We start from the raw sequence: 16,127 nt of genomic DNA, 5'->3' as shown, positions 1-16,127 counted from the left end.
TAAAGAACAGTTCCCCAGAATCCTTGACAAGGCGATCCCTTGTGGGGGGCTGTAAGTCCATGGAGGGCTGTGCAGGAAGGAGGCTCTGCCTCCTGTGACTCCCCTGACTTGGGCCCTTTCCGTTCTCTTCCGGAAGGAAGCAAACGCCTAGATGCATGTAGACACACATGGTGGCTTCCTTCCCTCGTGGCAGATGGTCTGACCACTCAGCAGTGTCAGGGGCAGGCTAGGACTGTGAGTGTGGGGGCTGCAGGGCCACAGAGGCACGCTGGATGGCCGCTGCTGCCTCACCTTGTCTTAGAGAGCCCTATGGGCACAGGTCCCAGCCTGGCACAGCCTGCTGCCCACCCTCCCCCCATTGGGAATCCTGTCTCCTCTCATGGGCCCTTTCCAGGACTCTGGCATTGCCACATGTATCCCTAACCAGGAAGGTTATAATCACCTGGCAGAGACAGGCCCCCAGCCCTGGCCCACGGATGTAAACGGCCTGGCCTGGAGGAGGCACAGGTGCTGGGCTGGCTGCGCTCTCCCACGTGATCTCTTGCCTTCAGAAAGCCCGGCCTGCACTCCGTAAGAGCCCCTGAGCCCTGCCAGCACTTGGCTTTGAAGACTGGAGCCTGCATAACCAACCCAGCTTCAAAGGCTCCCGCAATCTCCTCCTGAGTCTCCTGCCTGCCCCAAGCCTCCGCCTGGCCCACCCCTCCACTTGCCCCACCCCAGACACATGCACGCAGCTTCTGCCAAGGCCCCAAACAGGATCAGTGCAAGAGATGAACAAAATGGGGCAGAGGAGGGGCTGGGAGGGAGCCCTCGGGATCGGGGTGGAGGGTCGGGGAGGAGTGGAGAAGAGAAGGTAGAGAAATAGGGAAGGGAAGGGGAAAGATGGACAGGGGAAGACAGGGGAGACCAGCAGTGGGCAGAGGCCAGAGGGCAGGGGGAGAGTGGCTGGGCCTTGAGAGGGAGGAAGAGTGGAGGCAGGGAGGGCTGGGGGCGTTCAGCTTCTAGGCAGAGCCCCTTGGCTGGGAGGCTTGGCCCAGGCCAGGCTGAGGTGTGGGGTCACCACACCCACTTTGACCTCTGGGCTCACCAGGGAGAAAGGGGCTGGGGCCAGTGGGCACAGAGGCCTCCCCACCAGCGAAAGCCTCCATTCCTACCGCCCGGGTGGCCTGAGTCCCCAGGGGCGTGGGGGGGCTTCTCTCGGTGTCTCCCAGTGACCTCAGCAGAGGGCTGGCCAAGGTGGTCTGCAGGGGGAGGGCAGACCCCTTGAAGGGGGCTCTCCAGCACAACGAGGAGACCTGGGTGAGGCAGAGGCAGCCAGACAAGCAGCAGCCAGTGGGGATGACGGGGAGGGAGAGGCCGCTCCCCAGTGCTCTGCTTCCCAAGTGGCCCAGCACAGGGGCCAGCTGGGGTCCACAAGGTGTGTCTGCCTCCCCACGTCCAGATCATCCTTGAACACTGGCAGGATCTGAGAAAAGAATCTGGGGCCCACGAGGGAGGGGCTCCCCAGCCCAGCAGCAGGGGCCCCATGGGAGTGGCCTGGAGGTCCAGGGAAGCCTGCGGGGGGTGGGGACAGTGTGTGTGACAGGAGGGTCAGATGAGAAAGCGGCAACCAGGGTTGAGGTGGGCGCAGACAGGGCTGGGGGTGAGAGCAGTGGGAACGGGGGCTGGGGATTCTGGAGCACTTCGAGGGGCTCGGGCACAGGCTGAAAAGACGGGGCCCCTTAGTTGTTGAGAGCGTGTGGAGGGTGTAGAGAGCGTGGCACTGGGGCATGGGGAACTGAGAGTGTGTGTGGTCAGGTCTGTGGGGCTGGGGGAGAGAAGGGGCTCCTCCCACCTGGGCTGCTTATGTGGCCCCTTCCCAAACTGGCACCTACTTGATAGCCTTCTTCTCACTGCGCCCACGCCCTGAGTCTGGCGTGCCCACCGTCTCCAAGGAATTCTTGTAGCGTTTGCCCTGTGGAGATAGGACTGGGGTCACTCCTGGGAAACAGGACTGTACCCTCCCCACCTCCGCAGAACAGGGACTTGGGGGGAAAGGAGACAGACTGGAGTCTGGCCATGGCGACAAGGCCAGGAGCAGTGTGTGAGGGTGTCACTGTAGTGGGGACCAATCCCCTGGATGCCTGCTCCCACCGGGCTCTAGGACCTGCCCCACCTGCCTTGACCTGAACTTCATCCCTGACTCCCAGGGATCAGCCCCTCCTGTCTGCCTATCTCCTGGGGCTCTGGCCTGGCTCCCAGAAACACAGTTCCCTCTGCCACGGACAGACGGCTCTCAGGCGCCTGGCCACGTCACACTGTCCACGTCACCACCCCCAGATGGTGGGGGTGGCATCCTGCAGGGCAAGGTTGGCAGTAGCCAGTGATGTGAGCAGTGGGGGTGGGGAGAAGGCCACGTCCTCAGTCCTGCTCAGGGCTGTGTCCACCACTGTCTGGGGGCTCCCTGGAGGGTCCTCATGCCCTGGGGCTGTGAGACAGGAGCAAGCTTGTTTCAGGAAGGCAGTCTTAGGAAGAGAGACTGCCCGCTGACTCAGAGGCAGTTGTGGGGAGGCAGCCTGGGCCTCTGTCCCCCAGAGTCTCTCACACTAGCAGGGGGAGGGAGGGGGCAGGGCAGCCAGTAGGGACCCCAGATCCTCCAGCTAAGGGAAGGGCCGTGGCCGCAGTGACACTGGGCCTGCTGCCGGGAAGGTGAGCACCATTCACCTTCTCGGTTTGGGTTTCTAAATTTAGCTCATGCAGAGCCCAGACCCATTAACATTCCTGACTGCCACCAAGCATCCTCATGCGCACCCACGGGCCACGGACCTGGGCCAGGTCCAGGGCTGATTCGGGCAGTGGGGAGACAGGGGCTGTATGGGGGTTGGCGCTGCCCCTCTCAGCACATTCTCCCACTGGGCACTGGTCTGCTCCTCCCTGGCTGCAAACACACACGCACACACACACGCACACACGCGGGCACGCACACATACACACATACACACACACACACACACACACACACGTGCGAATGCAAATGCTTCCCAACACCCTGTCATGTGCACCAGCACCACAGCCACAACAGCCGACTATTCTATCCTCTCTAAAGCAAAGTAAGAGCTGTCTCAGACATGTTCCCTGTCACAGCCATGCTCTGGATGCTCCTGCCAGGGGCCACCCCTTCCCAGGCACGGGAGCCGCCTATCTAGGGAGACTGGCGGCAAAGCTCCCTCATCCCACCAGCAGTGTCCTACACCTCAGCGTTGCCTGGGGCAACATGTTCCCTCTGTCACCCTAGCCAAGTCCCTTCCCTTCTCTGGCCTCTCCTCCTTTCTGAAATGGCGTGGCCTCACCAGATGATCCCCTGGAAGGAAAACTCCTCAGCCCTCCAGACTCTCATCACAGATGTGAGTATTTCTGTTTATTTACTTCATCTCCTCTCTCCGGGCACGTGCTCCCACAGAGGCAAGGCTGTGGGTTGCTGGTACGTAGTGTGGAGCCTGGTACTGGGCAGTTCTCGGAAATCATTACCTGGACGTGCCCCTTCTATGGCCCTGCCCTCCCCGGAGTCTAGGCCCCAGCAGCTGCCTCTAAGTTAGAACTTCAAGAGTTGAAATATACAGATGCCGGACTCCCTGGGTTCACAAAAGCTGCCGCTCTCAGCTCCATCTCTGATCCCTCCCATCACTACCCAGAGGTCCAAATTTCAAACAATTCCCAGTTCCAGCTGGGAATCTCTGACAGGGCAGTGCCACAATGACCTCAGGCCTCCTCTGGCAGGACCCCCAGGCAGGAGCCCCGCCCCACTATTCTCCAGCACACAGGCAGTGTGGGGCAGGAGGGGCTGCTGAGGGCACCCTGTGCTACCCCTCACCCCTCTCCTCCTTCTTTCTGGTCTTGGCAGGAGAGCTTCCCCCCGGCCAGCACCCTCTCCTCAGGCTGGTCTGCTGCCCCTTCCCTGAGGCCAGGTAGGGCAGGGTCAGCCATTTCCACGACATCCCCCTCCACCAGACATTCTGGAAGCCTCTGTCAGTCCCTCTTCCTTCCCCAGCTCCAAGAACCTTTCCCTCTGCCTTCGACTACTGCTCTGCAGCAGGAGCTGAGGTGCTATGGGGGACAGGAACCAGGCCAGGACTTGATTTGGAGGGCAGGGGGACAACCCAAGTTAACAGGAAACCCAGGCCAGGTCCAGGTGACATTAGGCAGCTCCAAAGGAGCCCAACACCACCAGCCCGCTTCTCAGGGAGGGGTGGCCAGGCTGATCCGGAAAAAGCCAGCTGGAGATTAAGGAAGTTATTAATGTTTGGAAATGGGATCTGGGCTGTCAGGGAATCACGTCACTGCTGCTGAGGGGACAGGCAGGCAAGGAGAGCCCAACAACTGTGTTTTGGGGGAGGGGACAGCATTTTAAAGTCCCTTCCATGGAATAAGGAGACAGCCTGAGACAGCCGGAGCAACGAGCTCCCTGGCTTCTGGAACCACTGAGGCGGAGGGGCGGGGGTGGCAGGGCTAGGGGGACTGGGGAGTGTAACATTCTCTCCAGAGCAAGTCAAGAGGGACAGCCTGTGGTCTGGACCCTGAGAGGGTTCCTGGCAGGGGATTGCGGGGAGGGGCTGGGACCAGGGAAGAGGCTGCCTCTGCATCTTTCAGCTCCCAAGATCCTATCTGTGCTGACAGCCCCCCATCTGCTGCAAAAGCTGTCATCTTTGAACTCCTGTCCCCAGGCCCTGCCCCTGACTGGATGGAGGTGCATGGGGGTGGAGTAGAAGCCAGTTTCAGTTGAACCCTGGTCCTGCAAGGGCACCTCTCACCACACACACACACACACACACACACACACACACAAACACACACACACACACGCTGCAGCACACATGCAGGGGAGGCCAGGATGGTGGGACAGACCCCAGCATTGGCTCACACAGGGACCTGATCAGTTGATGAACATCCCACCACTGAGGGGTGAACAGATACACAGACACAGACAAACAGACACACACACACACACACACTGCACCAATACCCTCAAAGTCAACACATTCAGCACAGACACCACACGGAACACACACACAAGGTCACCAGCAGTGCCTACTCATGTAGCCTTCTTCCCCGGCCTTCAAATCCAGACAGACAGCAAGACAGCCTAAGGGGCCCTGCAACAACATGCTCAGGGCTGCAGCTACGCACAGCCACACCCCCAGCCTCCAAGGACACTCACACACAGAGGCACATGGCCCAGCCCCCTCCACCACCTTCCCTGAAATTCTGAGACAGACGCAGACACAGGGGACCCAGTAACAAAGCAGGGCAGCCAGCCCGGTTCCACACACCTGCAGGCAGAGGGGGACCGGGTCACACACACACTGGCACACCCGTACACACACTCGCACAGGGAGCAGAGCTGGCCTCCTCTACGGCTCCTCCCCAGGGGTCGCAGCTGCCTGAAGTTCAACCCCCGGGATGGAGCCACATGCTCCCAAGTCCTGAGTTTGCCTTTCTTGAAGGAGGCACTCTGGGTTCTGAGATTCTCCGGCCTTTCCTGCAGGTCTCTCACAAGACCCCAAAACCCTTTCCCAGGGGTATCTGCCCCTTTTCTTCCTCCAGAGGAGTGGGGCATGATGCCTCCACCTACCCAGTGCCCACAGCCACAGCGCTCCCCTCTTGTCCTTAAGGACCCCCTGTGGCTGCGCAGCTAGAGAATGGGGTTCTCAGAGGTGGCGACCTGCCCCCACTCCCACCATTCTTGGCCGGGGGAGATGGGGGTGCTTGCTAGTCACCCTCCTTCTCCCGACCTCGATGAAGGGGTCACACCTCGGACACCCCCGGGCCCACCATCTCCCCCCCCCGCCCCTTGCTGCCCCCAAAGTCCCACTGCACTTCTGGGCCGGGCGGCAGGAATGGGTACGAGAGTGGGGGCGTCTAGCCGGGAGTGGGGGTCTAGCATGAGCAGCCAGCAGCCCGGGAATCTGCGGGTTGCGGTGGCTGCGGGGGCTGCGGCGGCTGCGGCGGGGGCTGCGGCCGGGGCGGCTCAGCCCCGCTCTCCCTACCGGCGCCCTCGGGGGATGAATGTCCCTCCTGACGGTCTCGTTACTTATTGATGGCCTAATCCTGCTCGTTAATTCCCCAGCCCTCGTTAAAAATGAAAAGGAGCCGTTTGTGCTTGTACAAACCCGAGAGCCAGGATGGATGTGCGGGGGTGGGGCGGGCGGCGCCTCCGCATTGGCCACCGGCTCGGCCACGCCCATGGGGGGGAGCAGGGCGGAGGGGAGGGGGCGAGGCGCTGAGGGTGGGGGCTCCATTCTCAGTCTGCGAATGTGTGTCTGCGGTTCTTTATGCGGGAGGCAGGGCGTGTGTGTGTGTGTGTGTGTGCGTGTCTGTGTGTGTGTATAGCTGCTGGTGTACGAATGCCTGTGAATCCTAAGTCTGTCCCCGAATGTGTCCCTCGATGCGTGGCTTTGGGTGTAAACACAGAAGTATAGAGCCGAGACCCGGGCAAACGCAAGGTGTGCGTGCATGCATGTGCACATTGTCTGAATTTCTATGGAAGTGCCCCTGACAATGTGCACAGGTGAGTCACCTGTGTGTAGCCTTGGGAAAATTCCTGAACCTGTGATTGCCGGGCGGGATGCAGCGCCAGGCACCGCCCTCCAGGGGCCCTCAGAAGCCTCACCAGTTTGCGCTGACACCAGTGGCAGAGGCCGCAGAGCACAACAGTGACGCTAAGGCTGACGGTGATGATGGCAGAGACCAGCAGGACGTCTCGCGAGGGCGCCCCTGGGGAGGACAGGTACAGGTCAGACCCTCCTTGGCCATGGCCTGCCACCCTCCCTCAGCCCAGAGCCTTCCAGAACAACCACCCTACCCTTCCATCTGGCCCCTTCACTGGGAGCTCTAAACCCAGGTTCTACTCCCAGTTCTGCCTTGCTGGATGAACTTGGGTAGTTTTCTCTGTGTGCCTCAGTTTCCTCATCTGTAAAATGGGGAAACTGTGCCACTTGGCATCTTCCTCTCTCTCTCCCTGCATGGACCCTATGTGAGTCCATGGGATCTATGCCACTCTCCAAACTTGAGACCCTCAAAGGGAGAGGCCAAATATGCCCTCAGCTCAGCCAGACTTCACCTGTCAAATACCTCCACAGGCCACTGCTCCTGTCCAGCCTTCCCACACAGCACTCTTCCACCTGCTACCCCCACGACACACACACTCTGAGCTGCGACTCCAGTGAAATTTGTCCGAAGGGTCCTTGCCAGCTCTGCCAGCCCCTTTGAGGACATCTGCCTCATGGGCACTAGCAGATGGTCTTGTTTCCCAAGACCATAGCCATTTATGTAGTCAAAGGAATCTCTGGAACCCTCTGGCCAGCTGTTGCCCCCTTTAGCCCAGCTTTCCTCGGTCTGGAAGCCCACCCACTGGGCTTATCCCTTATCCCCCGAGCTCACTCCCCCCCCCACACCATGGCTGCCACCCATCTGTAATTCCTAAATGCTCCCATCCCAAGTGCCACCGGGCCATACACTTCAGGAGTGGAAATTTTGACACACTCGCCAAAGATGAGACCTGTCCTGGGAGGAAAACCTCAGGCCTCTGTCTGAATCCCACCCCATCCCAGGCTGTGTGGCTTTGACCATTCACAGAAGCACTCAGTTTCTTCCTCTGTAAATGCGGATCAGACCCTCTCCCCTGCCCTCCTCACAGGTGGTTGTAAACATTAGCCCCAACCAAATGGCAAAACTTTGACGAAAAATTCTCATGTGGGGGAGTGATTGGAGGGACCCGCATAGATCACACATGCGCAATGAATCCGTTGTGTGCGCTGGGATGCATCCTAAAGCCAAGGAGAGGCTGTTTATTTACAGAGGAGCCAGCGTGGGCTTTTTGGTGCCAGTGATCGTGGTAATTAAGAGTTGACGATATCTGTCTGGTCCTGGTTCCTGTGGTTTTAGCTTCTGCCTTTCTTCCTCTCCCAGTCTCTCTTGCTTGGCCATGGAGCCTGGTGGAGGAGGGCCCAGCAGTCATCCTCAGGGATGACTCTCATCAGTTCTCAGGGCTCTCTGGGCTCCCTCCCTTCTCCACTCCACCATACTGGGAAGCGCTTTCTCTATCTGCTCTACTAAAACCCTGTTTGGGCCCCACCTCTGTCTTCCTGACTTCCTAAGCCTCCTAGCGGTGGGGAAAGGCCACCCTTGAGAGGCCCCCACCTATCCACCTGCCAGGCCAATTCAGCCTCCTCCTCTACCAAGTCTGCAGCCTCAACCCCCAGGAAGCCCCTGTTCCCAGTTCACTGTCAACCTCAGGGCCCACGGCACCCATGAGCTCTGACCTGGACAACCTGCAGACACCAGGGTCCTGCCCCTCCCTCTCCTGGGCTGAGGAGCACAGCTCTAACTGGCTGGAGGGGCCATATTTGACAAAGTTCTCAGGCCAAATGGGAGAGCTAGGACTTTGATCTCCAACCTTCCGAGTGAGAATAGGGCAAGGCACCCCACCACAGCACCACAGCCCCATGGCCGGGCCTCCAGGGAAGGGATGGGCAAAGGTGCCTTCTGGACATGAGGTCTGTTTCCCAGCTCTCCCCATGGAACCTGCCTAGCCCCACTGGAAGGACTAGGGGTACTGTGTGGGCTGAAAGCAGGTGAGCCCATACTTTCCTTTGTTTAACTCACTTTGAAATAAAGTAAACTCCCTTCTTACACTGAGCTTTCCTCAACAACTATCTATTAAGAATATATTATGGGTGGGAATGGTGGCTCACGCCTGTAATCCCAGCACTTTGGGAGCCTGAGGCAGGCAGATCACTTGAGGTCAGGAATTCAAGGCCAACATGGTGAAACTTCATCTCCACTAAAAATACAAAAAATTAGCTGGGTGTGGTGATGTGCGCCTGTAGTCCCAGCTACTTGGGAGGCTGAGGCAGGAGAATCGCTTGGCTTGAACCCTGGCATGGGGTGGGTGGGGTGGAGGTTTTAGTGAGCTGAGATTGCACCACAGCACTCTAGCCTGGGCAACAGAGCAAGACTCTGTCTCAAAAAAATTATCTATCTATCTATCTATCTATCTATCTATCTATCTATCTATCAATCTATCAATCATCTATCTATCTATCATCTATCTATCTATCTATCTATCTATCAATCATCTATCTATCTATCATCTATCTGTCATCTATCTATCTATCTATCTATCTATCTATCTATCATCTATCTATCTATCTATCTATCTATCATCTATCTATCTATGAGGGTGTGTGTTTGTGGGGGGACAGGCCCTGCCCACAAGGAACTACCACTCAAATGGGGAAGACAGGTTAGAATTATCTCCTAGCATGCGGGTGCCTCAGAACCTTCAAACAGCAGGATACCCAGCCAGGGGGCACCAGACTCCAAAATACCTGAGAAAAAACCCCAGTGTGAGAAAAAACCACCTCTGCCTCTTTTTTGTTGAGACGAGGTCCTGCTCTTGTCACCCAGTCCGGAGTGCAATGGCATGATCTCAGCTCACTGCAACCTCTGCCTCCTGGGTTCGAGTGATTTTCCTGACTCAGCCTCCTGAGTCACTGGGATTACAGGCACCCACCATCATGGCCGGCTCATTTTTTGTATTTTTGTGTAGAGACGAGGTTTCACCATGTTGGCCAAGCTGATCTCCAGCTCCTGACCTCAGGTGATCCACCTGTGTCGGCCTCCCAAACAGCTGGGATTATGGGTGTGAGCCACTGTGCCCAGCCCCACCTCTGCCTCTTAATAGCTGTGTGACGTTGGATAAGTGTCTTAACCACTCAGTGTCTCCCACAGGGGTGTGTTAGCACTTAATAGATGGGTACTATTAGTATGGTTGTTGGTATTTGTTTTATCTCAGGCATAAACAAAGGACTCTGGGAGCACAAGTGAGGACAAGATCAATCTTGCAGGACGAGGGAGCTATCTGGGAAGGCCACTCTGAGGAGGTGGTGTTCGGTGTAGTCTGATGGAAGTGAGATGAAAGTAGGATATTCCAGGCAGAGAAAGGCATGGAGGTGGGAGAAGTGTCAGGCACATTGAGGAGTGGGACTTAGGGTATGGGAAGTGAATTCAGGGAGACCAGCCTGGAAGGAAAGGAGGGCCTGATGGGGAAGGGGCTTGTCTATCTAGCCAAGGGGCTTGTTTTGTTCTGTAGACCATGGGAGCCATGGTAGGCTTTTGAGCCGGGGCAGGATGGGATCAGAGGGGTGTTTCACAAGCTCATGATCTGGTAGTTACAGTAGGAAGCAGCTGGAGGTCATGGCCACACTCCAAGTAGGCTCCTCTGCCCTGGTGCCCTCTCCACACTCCCCACTCCCCCATATACCTCTTTGCCATGGGGAATTCTCCAAGGGTCACCCTCCTGGAGCTCCCTCCTTTTTTGTCAAACAACATCCTTCTCAAAAAACAATCCTTAACCTCTGCTGGAGGTCAGAGAGTCCCTAGGGACAGAAGCCTCCGGATCCCAGAGTCTAGGGGGCACACTCTGAAAGGTCCCCAGAAACCCGACAAAACACCCATCTTAAGCAATTAGCATTCTGTGGGCACGGGAGAATGAGCCCTTGGCTTGGGGTCTAGAACTAGGCTGAAACCCTAGTCCAGCTGCTAACCAGCCTTTTGGCAGATAAGACACTTGACTCTTAGATATCAGTGCCTTCATCTGTGGAAGAGTTGACCCTGACCCTTCCCCGATCAGAGGACAAGCCAGGTATTCCAGGTGCTCCACATGATGTCACAGCAACAGCAGAGACAAGCATTATGAGTTCTCTCCATTTTACAGATGGGGAAACTGAGGAACAGAGGGGTCAAATACCATGTCCAAGTTCAAAGCCCGGGTTTGAACTCAGGCAGTCCGGCTTGGATTCTATACTCTTTGCTTTGACATCATACCAACTACAGAGGTACATGGTTGGTTTACAAAGTATACTCTTTGGAACCCCTAGGGTTGCCTGGAGTCTCTCTGGGGCTCTGGGGAGTGGAGGCTGAGCAGATAAGGCTGTGATCTCTCAAGACCTCTTCAGCCACAGTGGCACTTCTTTCTGTGCTCATGGGCTTTTGCAGAAAATTCCATTTGAAGAAGGGGTTATGTTGCTAAGGAAAGCTGAACCCCTCTAGATAAGTGCCCCAGGATCCCTTACAGTGCGGGTGGCTGTTGTCATCTTCCAGGCAGCTGGTACGTCCCCCATAGATTCCCCAGACCCTTCAGCCTCCCTCGGACAGCCCTTAAAGGCAGGGTGAAATAAACACTTGCCACTGCAAATTGCATTGATGTTGTGAATGAAAGTGACATGATGTCCTCGGCCAGCATGCCGACATCTTTAGGAGATCCTAAGGGAGATGTCGCCATCAAGGGGTGCAAGCGTATTCTCGCCTACCAGCCAGAGTGAACCATTCCCTGCATATGGAGTCACTGTCTCCAGCTGGAAGGGGCCTTGAAAATCATAGAGTTAGGCCCCAGGGATGCACGAAGCCCTTGGGCAGCCCTGCTGGTGACAGGGAACTTCTGCAGGGAGCAGAAAGCAGAAAGCAGGTCCTCTCCAGACAATTGTTAGGAAGGGCTGCTGTGCCTTGTGCAGAGCTGAATCTCTCTCCCTAGAACTTTCCCCGCTGGTCCTGAGCCTGCCCTCTGGAGCTGCCAGGAATGAGCTGGCTGCCTCTACCACATGACAGGCCTCCAAATCCTTGCCGACAGTTCTCATGTCCCCTTCAAGTCTTCTCCAGGCAAAGTCGCCCCAGCCCTTCTAACACTTCCTCAGATGACATGCATGGTTTCAAGTCCCCTTACCGTCAGCATATTAACATTGGGGGAAAGAAAATATTGCAGCCCTAGTCAGCCTTTTGACAGGGCTGAGTGCCACAACCTATCCTTGGGCAGAGGAGACATCCTGGGTCCCAAGGGTAAGGCACAGCACAGACAAGGGCAGACAGGCGACATCAGGAAACCTGGGAGGCAGGGTGAACCAGGACCTAGGCAGAGTCACACCAACTGGGTCCAATGCCGGGGAGTCCTGGGAGTGAGGTATGAACTGGGGCGGGATGCTACCCTTTTGTCCTGGCCTGTGGTAGGCATGTCAGCTGACTAGAGCTCAGGATGAAGGGTCTAACACAGCCCTATGTGCTTTGCCAGGTCCTGTGGCCACAGCCTATGCTCCTGGCCATGCCACCCCACAAGGAGATCTCAGGGTAAGGCCTGTGTACCCCAGGATGTGGCCTGCCTCTGAGGGTGGGCAAGATGCCTATGCACAGCCTTCCTTCTAGCATCTCAGCGCCATGAGGGCAGCGCTTGGTCTCCTGTTCACCACTGTGTTCCCAGCACCAATGGTGGAGCATATAGTAGGTGCTCAATAAATGCTTATTGAAAGAATGAAGGGGGAAGAATCCCAGGCCTCCTGGAACAAGGATAATAATAGATGCTACTATTTATTAAGCATCTACTATACACCATACTACAGGGTCCACAAAGATAGGGGCTATATCTGCTTTGCTGACTCCAGTATCCTCTATGACGAGCTTGGTGTCTGATATGCAGGAGGTGCTCAGCAACTATTTGTTGATTGTTCAATGCTTGTCTATGTTATCTCATTTGTCACCAAATAAGATGGAAGAGAGGAGATGGGAGACGCTACAGTGATGAGTTGAGAGCCCTCTTTTACATGCATGTGCGCACATGTATCTTTTACATGTGTGCATGTGTGTGTGCGTGCGCATGCGCACACACACACACACACACACACACACACACACAGGACCCCTTCTGTCCTTTCCCCATGCTCAACTTTGCCTCACAAACTCCTGATTTTTTTAGGTGCAGATGAAAAGACCTCCTCCAGGAAGCCTCCCTTCAGTCTGCCCAGTGGGAATTAATTTCTCCTGCCTCTGAGTTCCCAGCATACTGGGCCTACAACCTTCTTTGAGAGTGTAATGATTAGTGCCAGGTCTCTGAAGTCAGATTGCTCAGGCTCAAATTCTGGCTCTGATTCTTCCAAGCCACGTGACCTAATCTCTCTGTGCCTTGGTTTCCCCATCTGTAAATGAGGGCTAATAATAGTATAGTCTCATAGGGCTACGGTGAGGTTTAAAGGAATTAGCATGTACAGTGCACTCACACGGTGCCTGACACGGAGTAAGTAGGCATTAAATGCTAGCTATTATCATAGCATTATCATGTCGTGCCCTGGATTAGAGATATCTGGGGCATGGAGTTGGCACTCGATAGTGCTGAATGAAATACTGAACTGGATACACTCTAGTTTTCTCCACAGGATGGCAGAGGTCAGAGGTCACATCTCACTCAATTCTGTGCACCCCTGACCCCCTCCCAGGATCTGCAGGGCTTGACCAAATCAAGTATCAATGAGCATCTATTGTGTGGAAGAGGGAGGGCTAAGGCATGGGACATGGGGTCAACGGGGTGACAGCTGGAAGCCAGGCTGGACCTCAGGTGTGAACTGCCGACCCAACCCCGTCTCTTACCAGGCTCAGCCCCAACTTCCAACTCCTTCTCATCTCCTCAGCATGCCATGATTTATGGATGAAGAGAATCAAACAGGGCTGCTGGCTGCTGGGATGCCCTGGGGAGCTGCAGGAGAGGGAACAGCTTTCTGAGGGCAAGCTCACCAGCTGCCCAGAGGGGAGTGGAAGGGGGGCTGCAGGGGCAGTGGGCACATGCACACAGACATGAGCCACAGAGACTCACCCTGGCATAGACACCCAAGCACACGGGCACACACACGTGCACATATATCCATAGTCATGGCCACAAGCAGATGCCCAGCCAGCTCTGCCATTCATGAACTCTAGGTATTCACGCACTGCCTGTAGCCTGGAATTCTCTCCCCATGAATTTGCTGTCTCTTGTCTACTCAGATTCTGTCTGTCCTTCTGAGGCAGAGCAGTGGGATATATCGTAGCCTTGGAGGCAGATAACCTGGGTTCAGGCCCCAGCCCTGCCCCTGGCCATCTAAGTGACCCAGGGCAAGGCTCCTGCTGGGCCTGAGCACTTTACCCTCAAATGATGATTATAACCCCTGACCTTCCCTGCTGGGGTGTTGTCATCATCAAATAATAGCTAACATTAGTTGAGTGTACACAATGTGGTTGATGCTGTGCAAGGAAGTTTACATGCACCATCTCCTCAACCTTGGACTGTTATCTCCAGTTCACAGGGGAAGAAACTAAGACATGGAGAATAATAGGTGCTTGCACCCATCGTTTCCTACCCGGCGACAGTGGCCTCCCTTTGAGCTGACGAATGTGACAGCATTCTATAATGTGCTACACTGTACAATCTAGCCACACTTTCCTCTTTCCCACAGGGAGGCCAACCCCTGTCACACCTATGAGGCTTTGCCCAGGCTGTTCCTTCTTCCTGGAATGCCCTTCCTTCTCTGTCTTCAAGCTAACTAGGCAAAGATGGTAGGCAAAGATGGTCTCCCCTCCTACAATCCTTTCTGCCTCCCCAGTAACTATGACAATTAACTATTTTGGGTTAATAATTAGCTCTTTTAATGTCCTTCCCCAACTGGGAGCACCCAGAGGACTGAGACCCCAGCTCACTCATCTTTGAAGACCAAAATCCGGTACACAGGAGAGGTTGTTGAAGTAATTGCTAAACAAATTCATGAAATCATTCAAGGTCTCAGATAAGCCCACCTCCTCCAAGAAGCCCTCCCGAATGACAGGCACTCAGCAGTCTCTTCCTTCTCCAGACTTGATTTAATGGATCCATTTGTCAACCCCCCTTTCTTGGGGATAGACCTGACCCCCACAAGCAGGGCCAGCAGGGTAATATCCTATCTCCCAATTGCTCAGGGTCTCCCATAGCCTTTAGCCTAGGTCATGGTACAGAGAAGCTGCTGGGCTTATAGGCTCTTTCCCCTGGAATTCATGCGTGCTCACACTCTCAGATGGTGACATGCACACTCCCCATATCCAGCCCTTCCAGAGTTGTCCCATCACCCTCAAGCCCTCCCAACCTAGACTGCTTCTGCTCCGCAGGCTCTTACAGGCATCCACAGGTCCAAGGCCACTGCTCTCCTTTCCAAGTGTCTTTCACCACAGTAACTAATGTATGCTTGGCATTGAATCATGTCCGCAGACCTCAGCACCCAGGGTAAATATGCCCATTTTACAAAGAAGGAAACTGAGGTTCAGGAGGGCTAAATGCTGCCCAGGAACACACAACAGAAGAGAGGTAAAGCCAAGATTGGACTGGAGGTCTCTAAGACCTCTCAAACCCTGTGGCTCTTACTCTTGTTCCAACCTAGGGGAGCCATGCCTTGAAATAAGACAGTCTGAGAATAGAGAGACAAAAAGAGAGAACCTGAGTGGACACAAACAGCCATCAGGGAAAGGGCTCCCACTCTCCCATGAATTTTACTAGGTAGAGCCATGCCCAATTTACCCTAGGTATTTCAGAGACACTTCTGACACACATACCTTTCCTGGCACTCCTTCCTCTCTCCACTGGCCAGGTATTGAGGGTGCCTCAGGGAAGCACCCTCAATACATAGAGGCTCAGCTGGCCTCAGGGTCCCAGGACAGGTTGAGGGTTGGGTGTCTGGTGCTGGACAGTCTAGGAGTGGGAAGAGGAGGACGATGGGGTGTTCCAAGGACTTGCCCAGGGCTCTGTCTCTGGTGCTGATCAGGGTGCAACCACTATTCCGGAGATAAATCAGAGTGCTGCTGGGGGTGGTTGGGGCTACATCTGCCAGCACGTCCCCATCCTGAGCCTGCCTCCTCCCACCTGATTCTGCAGTACACGTCAAGTCCCAGCACTTCCCCACCCCCATCTTTTGGTGGCTCCCGATGACGTTCAAGGTGGGAAACAGTGAAAGCTGGAGTCACAGGTTTCCATAGGAAGCACCCTCTATGCGCATGCTGAGCAGATGGAAATGGGGGAAGATGGGAGGCATTTACAAGTGGGCAGAGCTTACCAGCTCCAGGGTGATCCGGGCAGGGGAAGGGGGACATTTTTGGTGCCTATCCTGGTTCCCTCCCTCCCCTCAACGCAACACACACAAGAAAGCCAGAAAGAGGCAGAGTTGGGGAGAAAGGAACAGAAAGACAGTGAGCTAAACCCTGCACCCCAGCCAGGCAAAGCTCCAGGTCTTGCCATCTTGCAGAATTTCCTGACCTCTTTCCACTGTAAAACT

The 16,127-nt window shown here is 55.6% G+C and overlaps 1 protein-coding gene across 7 annotated transcripts in view; it reads right to left on the bottom strand.

Moving 5' to 3' along the window:
• Positions 1-16,127, bottom strand: part of SYT7 (synaptotagmin 7) — a 66,297-nt gene that overhangs the window by 34,623 nt on the left and 15,547 nt on the right. For all 7 annotated transcript variants that reach the window (XM_017503861.2, XM_017503855.2, XM_017503858.2 and 4 more), the window contains exons 2-3: positions 6,647-6,750; positions 1,875-1,954 (exon numbers count right to left, since the gene is read on the bottom strand). In XM_017503861.2, the coding sequence (XP_017359350.1) occupies positions 1,875-1,954; positions 6,647-6,750 (184 nt within the window). The remainder of the gene's footprint in view (positions 1-1,874; positions 1,955-6,646; positions 6,751-16,127) is intronic.

This window comes from Cebus imitator, unplaced genomic scaffold (assembly GCF_001604975.1).
Source record: "Cebus imitator isolate Cc_AM_T3 unplaced genomic scaffold, Cebus_imitator-1.0 Scaffold316, whole genome shotgun sequence".
Classification (NCBI taxonomy): domain Eukaryota; kingdom Metazoa; phylum Chordata; class Mammalia; order Primates; family Cebidae; genus Cebus; species Cebus imitator.
This window is presented reverse-complemented; position numbering and strand designations above follow the sequence as displayed.